Source organism: Mustela nigripes, chromosome 13, assembly GCF_022355385.1.
Source record: "Mustela nigripes isolate SB6536 chromosome 13, MUSNIG.SB6536, whole genome shotgun sequence".
NCBI lineage: Eukaryota > Metazoa > Chordata > Mammalia > Carnivora > Mustelidae > Mustela > Mustela nigripes.
The window spans coordinates 30,857,605-30,874,563 of record NC_081569.1 but is presented as its reverse complement, the minus strand read 5'-3'; the positions used below and the strand labels follow the sequence as shown (position 1 = coordinate 30,874,563).

Genomic DNA, 16,959 nt, shown 5'->3' with positions numbered 1-16,959 from the left:
AGGATCCTGAGCTTGCACAGTCTTTTCTGTCTTTGTACCACTCATGAAACATTTACTTCATTCAATGTTTTTAATGTGAGGGGGATTCTTGTTAAATATCCCTCAGTTGACCAGTGAGCACCCTGAAGTTAGGAGCTACAACTTCTACATCCTTGAGGTCCCCAGAGAGCCTAGCACACTTTAGTTACTTAAAGCACTAAGGAAATGTTTGCTAATTTATTTTTTAAGATTTATTTATTTAATTGGGGGGGTAGAGGGAGGAGGAGAGAGAGAATCTCGAGGAGACTCACTGCTGAGCTCAGAGCCTAAAGCAGGGCCCAATCTTACGACCCTGAGATCACGATCTGAGCCAAAATCAAGAGAGTCAGATGCTTACCCAACTGAGCCACCCAGACACCCTGAAATGTTTGCCAATTTAAATGGACTTTTTTTTTTTTAAAGATTTTATTTGTTTATTTGACAGAGATCATAGTAGGCAGAGAGACAAGCAGACAGAGGAAGGGAAGCAGGCTCCCTGCTGAGCAGAGAGCCTGATGCGGGGCTTGATCCCAGGACCTTGGGATCATGACCCGAGCTGAAGACAGAGGCTTAACCCACTGAGCCACCCAGGCGCCCCTTAAATGGACTTTTTTGTGTCACTTTCGCTTAAAATATTTTGTTATGCAAAACCACATAGGGTGCCTGGGTGGCTTAGCTGGTAAAGTATGGAACCCTTGATCTTGGGGTCATGAGTTCAAGCCCCACATTGGGGATAGAGTCTACTTAAAATAAAATAATAAAGCCACACAGACTGAACAGGAATTTGCCATCCCTCATCGTTAAAGTAGTAAAGTGCTTTCTTAATTATTGTCTTTCATTTTTTAAATTTTTTAGATCCTGGGTTCACTTCAAACTTGGTATTTTTGAAACAACCTTCTTCCTTAGTCAGAGTCATTGGTCAGAGTGTGGTGTTGCCATGTGTTGCTTCGGGACTTCCTACTCCAACCATTAGATGGATGAAAAATGAGGAGGCACTGGACACAGAAAGGTAATGTCTGCCTAAAAGCCTTTTTAGCCTTTGCTTGAGACTTGGTCTAATCTAATTGGGGACTACTGATTAATAATGAAAAAAAAAATTATCTATTTTTATTTAAGCACATTATAATGCTCATTTATCATTCTTGAAATAGTTTATATGGTATATATGATTAGGATGTTTAAAGAAAAAATTGCTTCCAAAATTTCAAAATAAGGAGTAATTATTCTTTTTGTTCTTTCTGAGCTACAGTATACTTAGCTTAAGGCCTCATGACCTCCTTCCCTAAATTGTTGCAGGAGTTTCTGGTCCTGACTAGCCTGACTTCTCATTCATTTTCATGTGCTTTTTTGCTCACAATAGTTTTTCCTTTATTCTAAGAATAAAAGAGAATGCATTCCTCATCCTTCTGTTTTTGCCTTTTAAAATCATACCAGCCTTCTTCGATGATCATAAATCCTTCTTCTTCCACAAAAGCCATTTCTCTTAACGTCAGCCATCCTGTCATCCATCCCTCATTACTTCCGTGTGTAATGGATACTTGGCATATGTAATGGGTGCTTTTCTCTGTTGTATTCTGATAAAAGAACCAAGGTGGTGGTGGTGGTATTTAGGTATATTTTGTTTCCAAAGCAAAGTCATTTTGTGTGTTTCAGGATGTTCGGTATCTTCCTTGGCCTTTATCCACTATATGCTAGTAGTTCTCCCAAGTTGTGATAACTGAAAATATTTCTAGATGTTGACAGATGTCCCCTTAGAGGACAGAATGGTCCCCAGTTGAGGACCATTGTTGCAAAGCAGTGCTTTGTAACACTTTGCATTGTTGCAAAGCAGATTTCAATAGAAATCTGATGTAACCATGTATGAAACTTAAAATTTTTGGTAGCTAGATTAAAAAAAAAAAAACCAAGATGTAACCCCCCAGTACTAAATACAATAGTAATAATTTATATGATGCACCAGTTAAAGTGAAATGTCGTTCTACCAAAACAATAAAGTTGTGGTTAGTGTTGCTTTAGCTTTTTAGCTTTTACATTTAAATAAAACTAAATAAAATTCAGAGTTCAGTTTTCAGTCTTTCTAGTCACATTTCAATTGTCAGAGACCACCTATGGCTAGTGGCTGTTGATTTGGACTGAGCAGGTCTAAAGATTCTCAACTGAGTAATCCAAAGTAAGCAGACTGTCTTAATTTGTGTACTGAAGTAACCAAGACCTGGGAAAGGGTTAACTCTCTAGTTAGCTTGGTGATCAACCTTCAGTGATAGGTGGGAATGATAGAATGCACTAAGGTGTTTCATTAGCAAAACTGATGGTATCATCTCTAGTATCTCCTTTTCTTTCTCAGCACCCACCCAGTCACCAACTACTTCTGCCCATATTTTACTTTCTTTCTTCCCACTCCTTTCCCCAGCTAATTATTATGCAAAGAATTTATAAGACTCCCCCTTTCCCCCCTCCTGCCCTGCCCCTTTCCCTGCTTGTACACATGTGTTCTCTCTCTCTCTCTCAAATAAATACATCTTTAAATTACTTTTTAATTAAATTTTATTTATTTGTGAGAGTGCAAGTGGAGAGAGGAGCAGAAGGGAATATTTAAAACTTGTGCTAACTGAAACATAGGGAACCTTTAAAAGGGGGATAAAAATTTGAAGCTCTCTTAGGGTAGAAATTTATTTTTTTATTTTTTTAAAAGATTTTATTTTTTTGACAGAGATCACAAGTAGGCCGAGAGACAGGCAGAGAGAGAAAGGGAAGAAGGCTCCCTGCTGAGTAGAGAGCCCGATGCGGGCTCCATCCCAGGACCCTGGGATCATGACCTGAGACGAAGGCAGAGGCTTAACCCACTGAGCCACCCAGGCGTCCCTAGGGTAGAAATTTAAATTGGCTACATGTTAGAACAAAATCTTTATCAGGAGTAGGAAAGCTGAGGCTCCTTGGGGGCTCAGTCCATTAAAGGTCCAACCCTTGACTTCTCCTAAGGGCATGATCTCAGGGTGATGAGATCCAGCCCTGCACTGAGCTCCACACCCAGTAGGGAGTCTGTTTGGGATTTTTTCTCTCTCCCCCTTTCCCCCCTCCTGCCCTGCCCCTTTCCCTGCTTGTACACATGTGTTCTCTCTCTCTCTCAAATAAATACATCTTTAAATTACTTTTTAATTAAATTTTATTTATTTGTGAGAATGCAAGTGGAGAGAGGAGCAGAAGGGGAGGCAGAGGAACAACTAGATTCTCCACTGAGTGCAGATGCTGACATGGGGCTTGATCTCAGGATTCTGAGATTATGACCTGAGCCTAAACCAAGAGTGGGTTACTTAGCCACTGAGCCAGAAATAAATAAATCTTAAAAAAAAAAAAAAAAAAAAGGAGTAGGAAAGCTGAAATAGGTTCTTTTTAAAGTTTTTGTATTTTATCATCATAGAAGGAAATTGTGAAAATAAGCAGATCACAGGTGCTGCAGAGGGTAGGGAGCCCTGATCATGGACAGAGGTGAGAGAGAGAGAGGGAGAGGGAGGAGTACACAGGAGATTGCACAGGGAAAATTCTTACCCCAAGTGGGAAAACTAGAAGGGCTTATTTTTGTGAGTTTTTAACAACGAATGAGGCTCAAAGATTGGAGTTTGAGTCCGTGGCATGGTTGGTATGGAGCCCTGAGGGCATTGCAGTGCTTCTGTAGAGAAGGAGGACAGATAGCCAGGGGCAGATGGTGAAATCTGAGAGTGCACTGGGAGAGACGATTCCCTCTTCTTGGAGTGCATCTGGAAGAGATGGCATTGACTCTCTGGGAACAAAAGAGCCACTTCCCATGCCCCTCAGCATAGGTGTGGAGCTACCTGCAGAGGGTGGCTAATTTGGATACTGACTCTTCACTGTGCTTCTCTCCAAACTCACACCCCTGTGCTTTTGTACAACTGCCCTTCTGGGACAAACCTGAATCAGTCCCAATGCAGTGAGACCCTCCTTTAGAGGACCGGTGGGGACTTCTACCATGTCAGGTCCCAAATATTTGGAGTTTTAAAACTTAGCCTGCCTGAGATAGAACATGGGTTCACTGAGCTGCCAGGCAGGCAGATGGCAGATAGGGTGAAGGCAGTGAACTGAAAGACACCTGGGACACATGAGGGAAGATTGTTCATTCTTCTGGGAGGGCTTCCCAGGCAGCATTGTTTGAGAACTCCCCTCTCCAGGGACAAGGTGGGCACTGGTACCATTTCTCTCCCCTACTCCTCAGCATAAACTAACTTCAATAAGTAGCATAGCGCCAGCAGTGGCAGCCTAATCCAAGCGGCCTACACCAAGTCCCACCCCACTGCACTCTGCAAGTGCTGCTTTTCATAGGCAAGTGTGTCTGAGAACCAGAGCAGCAGCACTCTCCCCTAGAATACCAGCATAAAACTCCTGCATGCGCCAGGTTTACTGACTATAGAGCTCTGCAAAGCTTCATCTCTAGTGGAAATAGCATTAGGTCTCTCTTAATAAGCAGACAAATCAGAGCGCACCTAGTTAAAAACCACCACACTCTGGCCAAGGTCCAAACACTTCCCACTGCAGGCAAGGAGAAATTCTGCAGGGGGCTGACCTGAGGGAAAAAGCAGCCAAAACATAGCAGCAGAGTGTATACAGCATACACCAGAAACACTTCCTGAAACACCAGGCCCTGGACAGTATATGACCTCTTCCTTATAAAGCCATTAATCTCAGCAGCAGGAAACAGTACATTCTGGCTTTCCTACACAGAAGACAGACACCTAGACATAATGCCAAGATGGAAGAATTCATGCCAAAAGAAAGAACAAAGAAGAGGTCTTGGCCAGGGATCTAATCAAAACAGATAGAAATAATACGCCTGATCCAGAATTTAAAGCATCAATCATAAGGCTGCTAGTTGGGCTTGAGAAAAACATAGAAGATACCAGGGAGTCCCTTTCACAGAGATAAAAGACATTAAAACTAGTCAGGCCATAATAAAAAAAATGGTATAACCAAGTTGCAAAACCATCTGGATATAATGACAACAAAGATGGAAGAAACAGAGGAATGAATGAGTGGTACAAAAGATAAAATTATGGAAAATAATGAAGCTTAAAAGAAGAGGGAAAAAAATTTGGGATCGCAAATGTAGTCTTAGGGGACATGGTGACTCCCTAAAGCATAATTAAAAAAAAAGCATAATAACATTTATATTATAGGAGTCTTAGAAGAGGAAAAAAGAGGGTTTATTTGGGGGAAATTATAGCTGAAAACTTAGCCAACCTGGGAAAGAAAACAGACATCTGAATCCAGGAGGCACAGAGACCTCCCATCAAAATCAAAATCAACAAAAGCAGGCCAACACCCAGATGTATTGTAGTTAAATTTGCAAAATATAGAGATAAAGAAAAAAATCCCAAGAGCAGCAAGATAAGAGAAGTCCCTAACTTACAGTGGAAGACAAATAAGGTTAAGAGCAGATTTCTCCACAGAAACTTAGTAGGCCGGAAGAGAGTGGCGTGATATATTCAACGTGCTGAATGGGAAAAATATGCAGATAAGGATACTCTATCCAGCAAAGCTGTCACTGAGAATAGGAGAGATAAAAAGTTTCCCAGACAAACATAAACTAAGGGAATTCATGACCATTAAACCAGCACTGCAAGAAATATTAAAGGGGCCTCTAGTCTTCAAAGACTAGAAAGAAACAGAAAATCTCCAGAAATGACAGAACAAGCACTAAATTCATATCTGTCAGTAATCACTCCGAATGGGGGTATGGAGAGAGTAGTTGGATTATGGACATTGGGGAGGGTATGTGATATGGTGAGTGCTGTGAAGTGTATAAGCCTGATGATTCACAGACCTGTACCCCTGGGGTAAATAACATATTGTATGTTAATAAAAATAATTAATAAAAAATCACTCCAAATGTAAATGGACAAAATGCACCAATCAAAAGACATAGGGTGTCAGAAATGGGAAAAATTGCTATATGCTGCCTACAAGAGCCTTATTTTAGACCTAAAGACAGGAGCAGATTGAAAGTGAGGGGATAGAGAACTATTTATCATGCTAAGGGACATCAAAAGAAAGCCAGAGTAGCAGTACTTATGTCATACAAACTAGATTTTAAGCTGAAGACTGTAACAGGAGATGAAGAAGGGTACTATATCATAATAAAAAAGCCCTAGTCTTCCAGCAAGAAGACCTAACAATTATAAATATTTATGCTTCCAATTTGGGAGCACCTAAATATGAGTAACAAACATAAAGGAATTAATTGATAATACAATAATAGTAGAGGACTTTAACACCCTACTTACGTCAACAGACAGATGATCTAGGCAAAATCAACAAGGAAACAGTGGCTTTGAATGACACACTGGACCAGATGGACTTAAAGTTGTTTAACTTCATTAGCCATAGGGAAATTCAAATTAAAATCACAATAAGATACTGCTATGTACCTATCAGAATAGCCACACTTTGTAAAAATTGACAGTATCAAATACTGTTAAATGGGATCAGTCTGACATTGCTGGCTGGAATGTGGAAATGGTACAGCCACTCTGTCATTGGCCTTTTCTTTAAAAGCTTACCATGTTGGAACTACCATATGACCCAACATTAACACTTTGGGGCATTTATCCTGTAGAAATGAACTTCATGTTCCACACAAGTCTGCCTATCTGTATTCACAACAGCTTCATTTGTAGTAGCTCCAAACTAGAAATAGCCCAGATGTCCTTGATTGAGTGAATGGTTAAACAAACTAAGGTATAGCCACACTGTGGAATTCCTGCCAAGCAATAAAAGGAAGGAACCATTGTTATATGCAACAACCTGGATGGATCTTTGGAGAATTATGCTGAGTGAAAAAAGCCAATCCCCAAAGGCTATATACTGTATGGTTTTATTTATATAATATTCTCCTTGAAATGACGAATTTACTGAAATGGAGAACAGATTGCCAGGGGTTCAGTTGCCAGGGGTTGTGAGGAGGTGGGAGGAAAAGGAAAGGGGTGTGGCTATAAAAGAGCCACGGGAGGGGTCCTCATGGTGATGGAAATGTGAGTGTCTGGTTGTGATGTTGTACTCTACAAGATTACCATTGGGAGAAACTGGGTAAAGACATACGTACAGTAGGTCCCTGTATTAGTGTTTTTTTTTTTGTTTTGTTTTGTTTTTTTTTAAGATTTTTATTTGTCAGAGCACACATGGAGGGTTAGCACAACAGGCAGTGGAAGAAGCAGATCCCAGGACCCTGGGATCATGACCTGAGCCCAAGGCAGATGCTTAAATGACTGATTCACACAGGTGTTCCCCCTCTGTATTATTTCTTAAAACTGCAGTTACCTCATAATAAGTTTAATGAAAACAACAACAACAACAAAAGAGAATAAGTATTGTTCCCTTCCTTTCCTGCTGTTTTAAAAGAAGAGATGGCCTTTTGTGCTCTGGATTTTACTACTTTCCACTTTCTCCAGCACTTTTATGAATCTTCTTTTCAAAATTTTTTCTCTCCATTGGCTCCTTCTCTTTTTCCTATAAAAAGGCCTACCTTTCTCTCACTCAAATAACAACACATAAGAAACTAAATTAAGCAAATTTCCTTTTGTTTTTCCCTTTCATACATATTACCGTAACCTTAAGAATCTTCCTGGAGAGGGGCACCTGGGTGGCTTGGTGGGTTAAAGTCTCTGCCTTCAGCTTGGGTCATGATCCCAGGGTCCTGGGATGGAGCCCCGCATCGGGATCTCTGCTCAGTGGGGAGCCTGCTTCCCCTTCTCTCTCTGCCTGTTTCTCTGCCTACTTGTGATCTCTGTCTGTCAAATAAATAAAATTAAAAAAAAAAATCTTCCTGGACATGAATTTCTTCCTCAGCTTCTCTAATTCATCTATAAGATCTTTCATGGAACCTCCTAACCATCTCTGAAAACCACCAGTTACCACAGAACACTCCAGTTCTTCCCATACTTACTCTGGCTTCATTCCAGATACATCTGGAGTGATCTTTCCAAAGCTCAGATCTCATGACATCATTGTCAACCCTCTCCCCACTTCTAAAAATATTTAATGAATTTTCATTATTTTTAAGTTAAGGACTCAAATTTTTAAAATGACTTTCAAAACCTTGTATAGTCTGGCTCCATCTCATCTTTCTCTTTCTTTTTTCTCTCTTAAACTTGGCCACACTGGTTATTTTCAGATCCTGAAACACTGTAGTACTTTCTGCCACCATTCTCTTGCATATGCTACTCTTTCTTTCTGAAATCTTTTTCTCCTTCTCATTCTTTAGATCTCAGTTCAAGGGTTACTTTGGTCAGAAAAATTTCATTCCTAATTTTCTGGTAGGTTCTTCTGGTATAGTATTTTTTGAAATTATTATCTTTCATGTGTGTCTTTCCCCCTGCACAGAAGCACTGGTTGTGTTTTTGTTCACTGTTGCATCCCCAGCTGCTATCTGACACACAGAGGCACAGCAGTAAATATTTGCTGAGTAGATGAATCCCTCTCCTTACCTTCATTGTCCATTGTTTTTAAGAGTTGTTAATAGTTTTTGCCATCTTTTTACCTCTGTTATTACTGCCAGAGTTCATCTTTTTCTCTTTAATTCTGGACCATTAAAATGATTTCACAATCGAAGTTTCTGCTTTGAGTCTTTTTCCCATTCCTCTTGTCCTTCACTAAATCGTGTGATTTATCTCCTTCAAGGCCTTTCCTTTGGCAAAACAAGCAAACATAAAGTCTCCTTAGCAGACCAAGGTCTCCTAGACTGACCCCTGACTGCCCAGGGACACACATACTTCCTTTGTCCAGCAGCACTCAACCTAACTTGGGTCCAGAGACCATGTTTACTTTTTAACATACTGTTCCTTTTGCTATATCTTTGAATTTTTGAGTTCTTAAGACTTGGTTGCCATCTTACTGGAAGCTATCACATCATCATGTGAACAGGTTTAATGAGTTCTGTCAAACTAACAGCCATTCCTCCTCCCTGGCTTCTTTCAAGGGAGTAAAGATTGACTTCTGTACTGGCACTCAGTTATGGCAAATTTGAAACAAAGCAAGTATCAGGAGTATTTTTTAGTATAATTATTAAATAGAAATTACTGTATCTCAGTTCAAAAGTACCCTACCAAATAGTATTTCAAATTATATTCCTCTCAGCTGGGTATCATGTGTGTATATTGCTGATTTTCCACTCGTGGGCATTGTTTTCCATTTCTGAAGACTAGTACTAATTTTTTCTCGTGAAATAGAGGATTTTAAATTTTGTAAATTTTTCTTATTTTGTGAGGCATGGAAATCGTGTCTTATCTCTCCGTTTTATCCTAGTAGTTCTTGCTCTGTTCCGTGATATGTTCATTGCTTCTCTAGCTCATCATGTTCAGTTGGGATTTGAGGTAATAGAAGGCCACTTGATATAGTTGAGTCAGGATCTCTTGCAGGGTATTTCATAGAGAAGCCACCAAACCTGATTCTGGTTTTCCTTTTTCATTGTCCAGAAACTTAATCTTGTGTATCAGTTTTGGGAAGCTTAATTACTCAGGTTCAGAGCATACTGAAATTTAAGCCAGAATAGCTCTTTAGTTAGGATGAGAATTATAAATGTGGCACAGACCAAATAGTCATTTCCTCTCTTTTTTCCCCATCAGTAATTCTATATGAAAAGCCATGTTTTTTGTTAAGCGTAGATACAGGTACAAAATGAGACAATATTAAGATTTGAGAGAAATATCTGCCTATGAAAACCAGTTTAGACATAGAACCTCCAAATAAAAATAAAATTATAACTCCACAAACTTGGATCCAAATCAACTAAACTTGTTTACTTTATAAAAACTTGATGAGAATATTGATTTCTGATTTTTTTCCCCTTAGTGTTATAGGATCACTTTTTTTTTCTTTAAATAGTCTCTTTGAAAGATTTAAATCACTATACAGATTTAGGTTATTGTGGTCAGTGTCCTTGTTGATAATGGCATGATAGCATATTCTTACCTGGTAACCACACCCAGGTTGCTGCTCTCTGCCAACTCTGTTCTCTCCCTTCCCTGTCCGTTTTTCTCCCTTTCCTAGCCAAGCCACCATAGGAAGCTTTCAGTAGGCAGGGTGGCCTCACGACTTTGTGTTTCTGATCTGACATTTTACCTTCTCCAGTAGTCCCCTCAGTGTGGCATAGCTGTAGTGGAGTGACAGATTGATTCCAGACTTCAAAATTAAATTATTTGCAGGAAAAAATGGGGAGATCTGGGAGGCAGGGATGGATTGTAGGGAGTGGAATTGGCTACAAAACTTGTATACCTTTGAGAATAATTAGATGTGTTTAGAGATAGGGGTGCCAAGTGGCTCAGTAGGTTCAGCATCTGACTTTGGATTTTGGCTCAGGTCACAATCTCAGAGATGTGAGATCCAGGCCCGCTTTGGGCTCTACACTTGGTATGGAACCTGCTTAAGACTCTCTCTCTCCCTCTCCCCTACCCCTCTCCACCCCAAGTTTGCATGCTCTTCTTCTCTCTCTCAGAAAAAATACGTGTTAGATATAATTCATTATAACATTTTGATTTGTATTTGTGATTATTTATGCATGTTAAATATGAGCAGAGTAAATTGGACCAAATTAAATTCTGCTAATTTTGTTAGTCTCTCTGTAGCCATGTAAATAATAATGCATTTTAAGTGTTTTCTCTGTTTTATGTGAAGAGTTTCCCAGTTATTGTTTTCCTAGTTCTGAAATGTGCCAATATTTTTTTATGCAGCTCTGAAAAACTGGTGCTGCTGGCAGGTGGTAGTCTGGAGATCAGTGATGTTACTGAGGATGATGCGGGGACTTATTTTTGTATTGCTGATAATGGAAATGAAACAATTGAAGCTCAAGCAGAGCTTACAGTACAAGGTATGTCATTATTTCCTGTATGAATAAATTCTGTGGGTTTGCTAATTGTTTAACATTAAAGTAGAAGAGACAATGCAGCGTAATAGTTAAAACCCTGAGCTTTACACCAGATTGCTTAGGTTCAATTCTTGGTCTTATATTTCCTAGCTATATAACTATAGGAAACTTACTTAAACTCCCTGATGCTCATTTACATCATCTGTAAAATGGAGATAATAAGAGTACTTGCCTCATTGGGGTTAAGGATTAAAAGAGTTAATACTTATAAATTCCTAGAATATGTCACTAGAATATGATAAGAGCCCAGTTAATTATTGCTATTATCTATAGTAGTAGTATGGCAAAGGCTGTGTTCTGGGGCATCTGGAAGGTTCAGTTCACTTTTCTTAGTTTACTCAGAGAGACTTCTTATACTCTGACCTTGAACCGTTTATCTCCTAAGCATTGGTGTTCCTTCCTTTCAGGAGAATAGATCACCCAGGATGGAATGCACTATGTCTCTCAATGTAACATGGTCATCTCTTTGATGACTTGGTTAGGTTATCTCTTCCTGTTCAACTAATGTTGGTACTCACAGCATCTTCCCTTACAGGTTCTCTGATTTAGAAGTCCGAGAAAATGAACATGGCATTATCTCTCCTTTATCTCTGTGTCCCTTATTCTTCCTCCAAATTGAAATGTACCATGAGAGGACTATTTGCTACCTTGCCTATAATTTATCTACACCCTCATTTTATCTTTGTTTCAACTAAAAAATTTTAAGACCTTTCCTATTACTTTCAGGAAATCCAACTTTGCTTGGATATGTAGAGATGTATTTTGGCTCATAATATTCATTATTACCTTGTCTCAAATTGTATTATATTTGATATAATACTTCCTAATCTGTGGTTTAGGGTTATTCCGTATTTTTATGAAAGTTTGTTTCTCTTGGCTCACTGGTGGGTTTCAGAGTAGGAGGTATGATAGCCACACTTATACTTCCAGTAGTCACCAGAGGACTCAAATTTGTTTTGTTTTATATATAACATATATATTTGTTTATTTTTGCTTATCTCTACACCCAGCGTGCAGCTTAAACTCATGACCCCGAGATCAAGAATTGCATGCTCCACTGACTGAGCCAATTTGAAGGGTTCAAATTTGTTTCTAATAGGAATTGGGGAATAGACTGTTTGGGGTTCTCCTATGCTGGAAAAAGCACAGAATGTTTATGTTCTCTGTTGCTATTTGTGGATGGATTCATCATCTCTGAAAATCAAAAGAGCAAGCCTTAGACTGTAATGATTACAGCTAATTACATAACTATTGCCTCACTTGAGCTCAACCATCATTCTTGGCTTGGTCGAAGGTTGGCTATGACCAATTGTAGAATGACCAATTTATATTTCTATTTTATTTATCTGTTTATCCATTTTATTTCTTTACCTCTGTGTGTGGGTGGGATCATACAAGTAAAATATTAGTGAACTCCATCCATCTTACTTGGTCCCGGTGCCTCCTTTACTAGATGTTTTCTCTTTTTGTTTTTACCATTAGTCAGATTCTTAGTCTAACACTCTCATCTGTTTCTTACCTGTGCCTCAGTTTCCTCCACTGTAAAGTACCTTGTTACTAACCTCAGATGTGAGGCATAGTGTCTGCTGTATATGTTGGTTGCATTTGTCCATCTGGTGATTTTCTGCTTTTTAACTTTCATTTATTGTTTGGAATTGAATTAAGACTCTTTTAGTAACTTACTATATTTTTTTTAGTTATAAGATAATGCATACATATTTACAGTTTTTACCTAGTTCCATCTTAATCTATGCCTCTAATTTTCGAGAAAGTGCCCTTTAAATGAGTACATTCTAGAAAACTAAGGAAAGATTAAGAGTAAAGAAACCTACATATTAAAAATTACTACAACCTTCTCTAATTAAACAGCATGGTATTGGCTCAAGAGTAGGTGACCAAAAGGAATAAAATCCAGCTGTTATAAGTAATTCTAGAACTTAAAACTATTATCAAAGTAGCAGTTCAGTTCAGAGGGGAAAAAACTTTTATTTACTAAAGGGTATTGGTAGAATAGATTTTCAAGCAGGAGAAAATAAAGTTGATCAAAGTATGAAAAAATGAAGAACATGTTTTAATGTTTGTATTATCTGTGCTGGAAGAGACAGTCTGAGAACAGGAAAGAACATGTCAAGCAAAAACCAACAAATGTTGACAACATACAATTTTTTTTTAAGTTGCACAGAAGAGCTCCTGTAAATAAAGGCTAAATGCAAATGATAGACTAGGAATAGTTGTAACACATAACTGAGAAAGGGTGAGAATCATCAAAATAGAGTTTCTAGAAACTGATTATTAAAAAGAAATCTGAGGAAAATTTATAAAGAATATGAACAGGAAGTTCACAAATAAGGGTTTATTAATGTTTGCATTTCTTTATTGACAGTCAACCATACTACTAGTGAGAAAAATACAAATTTAAAAGGTGACATGCTTCTCAACCATTATATTGGCAAAAATTGAAAAGATTTTGACCTCCAGAGCATGTGGCGGGGTATTGAGAACTGAGAATTATTGTTGTTAACATATCACCAGTCGAAAACATTGCCTCGTTGGTACTAGATATTGTATTCCTCAGTGAAATTTAGTTTTTAGTTGAATTAGCTTTTTTGATATCCTCCTTATAGGGAACAACTAAATTCATTTCTTAACCAAGTCTGACCAGCTGTCCACTGATTCTCTTCCTCCCCAACCTCACTTGTTGGGTCCTTTCATTTCTTGCCTCCTGGTGAAAACACATCCTATCTGCTAACTTTTCTATTTCTGACATAGTTTCACATCGGCTTGAGGCTAATAGTTGTGCACGTGTGTTTGAGGGTGCCTGCCATGGTCTTTCATCTGCAGTAGAAGACTGGGGAGTTGTGCTTGAAGATACTTAGAGGTCAAAAATGTTGAGCAGAAGAACTATAGAGGTTTTTTTATTTTTTATTTTTTTAAATTTACTCAAAAGTTTACACAGTGCTTTATAAATCCATGGTTAATGAAAAGTTAGAAAAATAAATAAAATGTATGAAGGTAAGGGTTGTTAAGCGTGTCCATGAAAGAATTAAGAAGCACTTATCATTACTGTCTAAACCAGATGTCCCAGGGTAAATTTTATGGTTATACAATATTGTACTAACAAATTTTAATTTTTCATTTGCATCACATTTTTAAAAAGATTTTATTTATTAATTTGAGAGAGAGAGGGAGAGCAAGCACAAGACAGGGGAGGGTCCTATCTCAGGAGAGGGAGAAGCAGACTCCTTACTGAGCAGGGAGCCTGTTGCGGGACTCAATCCCGGACTCCAGGATCATGACCTGAGCTGAAGGCAGACACGCAACTCACTGAGCCACATTGGTGCTCCCTGCATCACATTTCTGAACTGGATTATGAGTGGTTGAAATTGAACAGAAGTTCTGCACCACTGATAAAGAAAAGAGTTTCTAGGCCGGTTTGCATTTTCTATCAAACTAGTCCCAGCTCTTGACTCCTTCACCCAAGATCAGCTCTGAAGAAACTAGAGGAGTAAGAGGGAAGTGTGGGGAGACTAAGGCTCTCATGAATCTGTATGTGTCTCGGTGGAGTATGTGTGGGGGTGGTGGCTATAGCCTGGGACTAAGGACTGCATGAGGAAGCAGTGAGGAAATAGATTGGAGGGCTATTAAGTTCTATTGTTTTTCCTCTCTGGTGTTGCCTGAAACTGTCTTTCCCTGTTCTTTCCCCACAGAAGTGAGCAGCAGTGGCTCAGGCCTCCATGATTATTCAAAAGATCTGCTAGGGCTCTGATGGCATTAATATAAATGGGGATGGCCTGACTAATTGCCCACTAGGGATAACTACCTTTTTTCTCCCCTCCCAAACTCCCATTGGTGTGTTTCAGCCTAGCAAGACTCTGTGCCCAGTGTTGTTTCTCCGAGTTTAAATGAGAGGAAACATATGTGGAATGCCCAGCAAACTGGAGTAAACAGCAGTAATTCTAAGGTCCCTGGGGCTCTTTGCTCTGGGGATCATGCTCCTCTCTTGTTAATTTCACCAGGTTGGCTACAGTGAGGTCTGTAACCATATGTTACTAGACAGAGTGACTGGTTCCTCAGGAAAACATTAGTTTATAGCCAGACTAGTCACCTGGACACAGGTACAGTACAGTTACTCTCAAAGACAACTAAGTGAATAACATATACCATTGATGGAGAATTTTTGAAAAAGATTGATCAGGAATTAAAAATAAACTTAACAAATGTATTTCAGGAGATTAGAAAAATGCAGCAGTACTATGCAAAAACAAGAAAACATAACAATGTAGAACCAAGTAGAAATATTAATTATGAAAAATGTAAAAGTAAAGAATAGAGTAGACTGGATGGTGGTCGAAGGTGAACAGTTGATAAACTCATGAGTTGGAAGATGCTGCTTTTGAAAAACTCTTGAGAAGACAATATTAAACGACAAAGAGAACACATAGAATAAAAATCAAGAGGCATGAAAGTTAGATGTAGAAGAGTTTCTTTGCTGGTAAATAGGAATCCTAAAAGAGAGAACAGAAAGGGAGGAGAAAATATTTGAAGAAATGATTAAGATCAGTTTCTCAGAATTAAAGAATAATGGAAGGCCTTAGTCTAAAAGGGCTTAAAGACTTCTGTGTGTAAGTGGGAAGGAAACCCCAGCCTTGGACCCATATAGTTACAGATAATATCAAAGACAAGAACAGAATTCTTAAAGATTCCAGTGATAAAGAGCAGATCACCTATAAAGGAACAAGAATGATATTACACCTAATATTAGTTTTGAGAAATCTGATTTTAAGAGGAAAATGGAGTAATGTTTCTTAGAGTGTTAAAAGAACATTGATTCCACATGGAATTTATATCCATTCAAAATGTGAGTTATAATAAAAATCCTTATCACATAAGACCTCAGAGGGTTTGCTGTACAAAGATACACACTGAAAACACTTTTGGAATACATACTTAAATTAGAAGAGACACTTTCAGGAAATGCTACAGGAGATAGAGGAATTTTAAGATGTAGCCCTCAAATTCTTTGGCAGTCCTCTTATGAGTAGTGAGCTTTATATCCCTTGCCCTTGAATCTTAGTGGACTTTTTATTTACATAAAAAGAGAATGGCAGAAGTGGTGTCATATGACTTCTGAGGCTTATAAAAGGCCATGGAGATTCCTCCTGATTCTTTTGGAATTACCACTCACCAGTCACTTCTTGGGATCTACCTCTCAGAACCCAGCTGCCATGCTGTGCAAAGCCCAAGCCACAAAGAAAGACTGCATTGTAGGTGCTCTGGTAGACAGCTCCACTAAGTCCACCTTGCTGGTTATCTAATCAAGGGGCCAGATATGTGAATGAAGAAGTCTCCAGTTGATTTGAGTCCCCAGCTTTCTAAGTCAAACCTACACATTCAAGTTTTTATAGACATTGGGGAGCAGAGATAAGCCATTCCTGCTGGGCTGTCTTAATTCCTCATCCAAGGATCTATGAGCATAAGAAAATGGTGATGGTTTTATGCCACTAAGTTTTGAGCTGGTTTGCTGTACAGCAGTAGTACTTTGGAAAAGTACAAAAAGTTTTTTAAAAAGGCTAGAATCAAAGTAAAAATATATCAGTGATAACCCAGAACTAAAAACTTTGGCCATAACAAGTGTGGGGATTGAATAATATATTCCATTTGATGGAGAATTAATCGAAAAAATAACCAAGAATTAAAAATAAGTATGATAAATATATTTCAAGAGATTAGTAAGATATAAGCAATATAATAGATATTTATAGGATTACTGCACCAAACAAATGAATAAACTGTTTTTTTTAAAATAGGGCCTGTGAAATAGTTACTAAAATATGCCACATATACTGACCACAGAACAATTCTTAGCAGATTTTAGAGAATTGAAATTCTACAGATTTGACTACTGTGAAATTAAGTTTGGAACTAATTATGAAAAAGTAACTTTAAAAATTAATCATTTGAAGATCTCCTGGTGTTTGGGCATTAAGTGAATCACTTTGAAATAATCCATGAAT

General features: G+C 38.4%; 1 protein-coding gene across 9 annotated transcripts in view; it reads left to right on the top strand.

The window, feature by feature from the left end:
* The window catches only part of NEO1 (neogenin 1), a 237,766-nt gene that overhangs the window by 82,782 nt on the left and 138,025 nt on the right, over nucleotides 1-16,959 (top strand). For all 9 annotated transcript variants that reach the window (XM_059371881.1, XM_059371883.1, XM_059371879.1 and 6 more), the window contains exons 4-5: nucleotides 874-1,027; nucleotides 10,752-10,888. In XM_059371881.1, coding sequence (XP_059227864.1) covers nucleotides 874-1,027; nucleotides 10,752-10,888 — 291 coding nt within the window. The remainder of the gene's footprint in view (nucleotides 1-873; nucleotides 1,028-10,751; nucleotides 10,889-16,959) is intronic.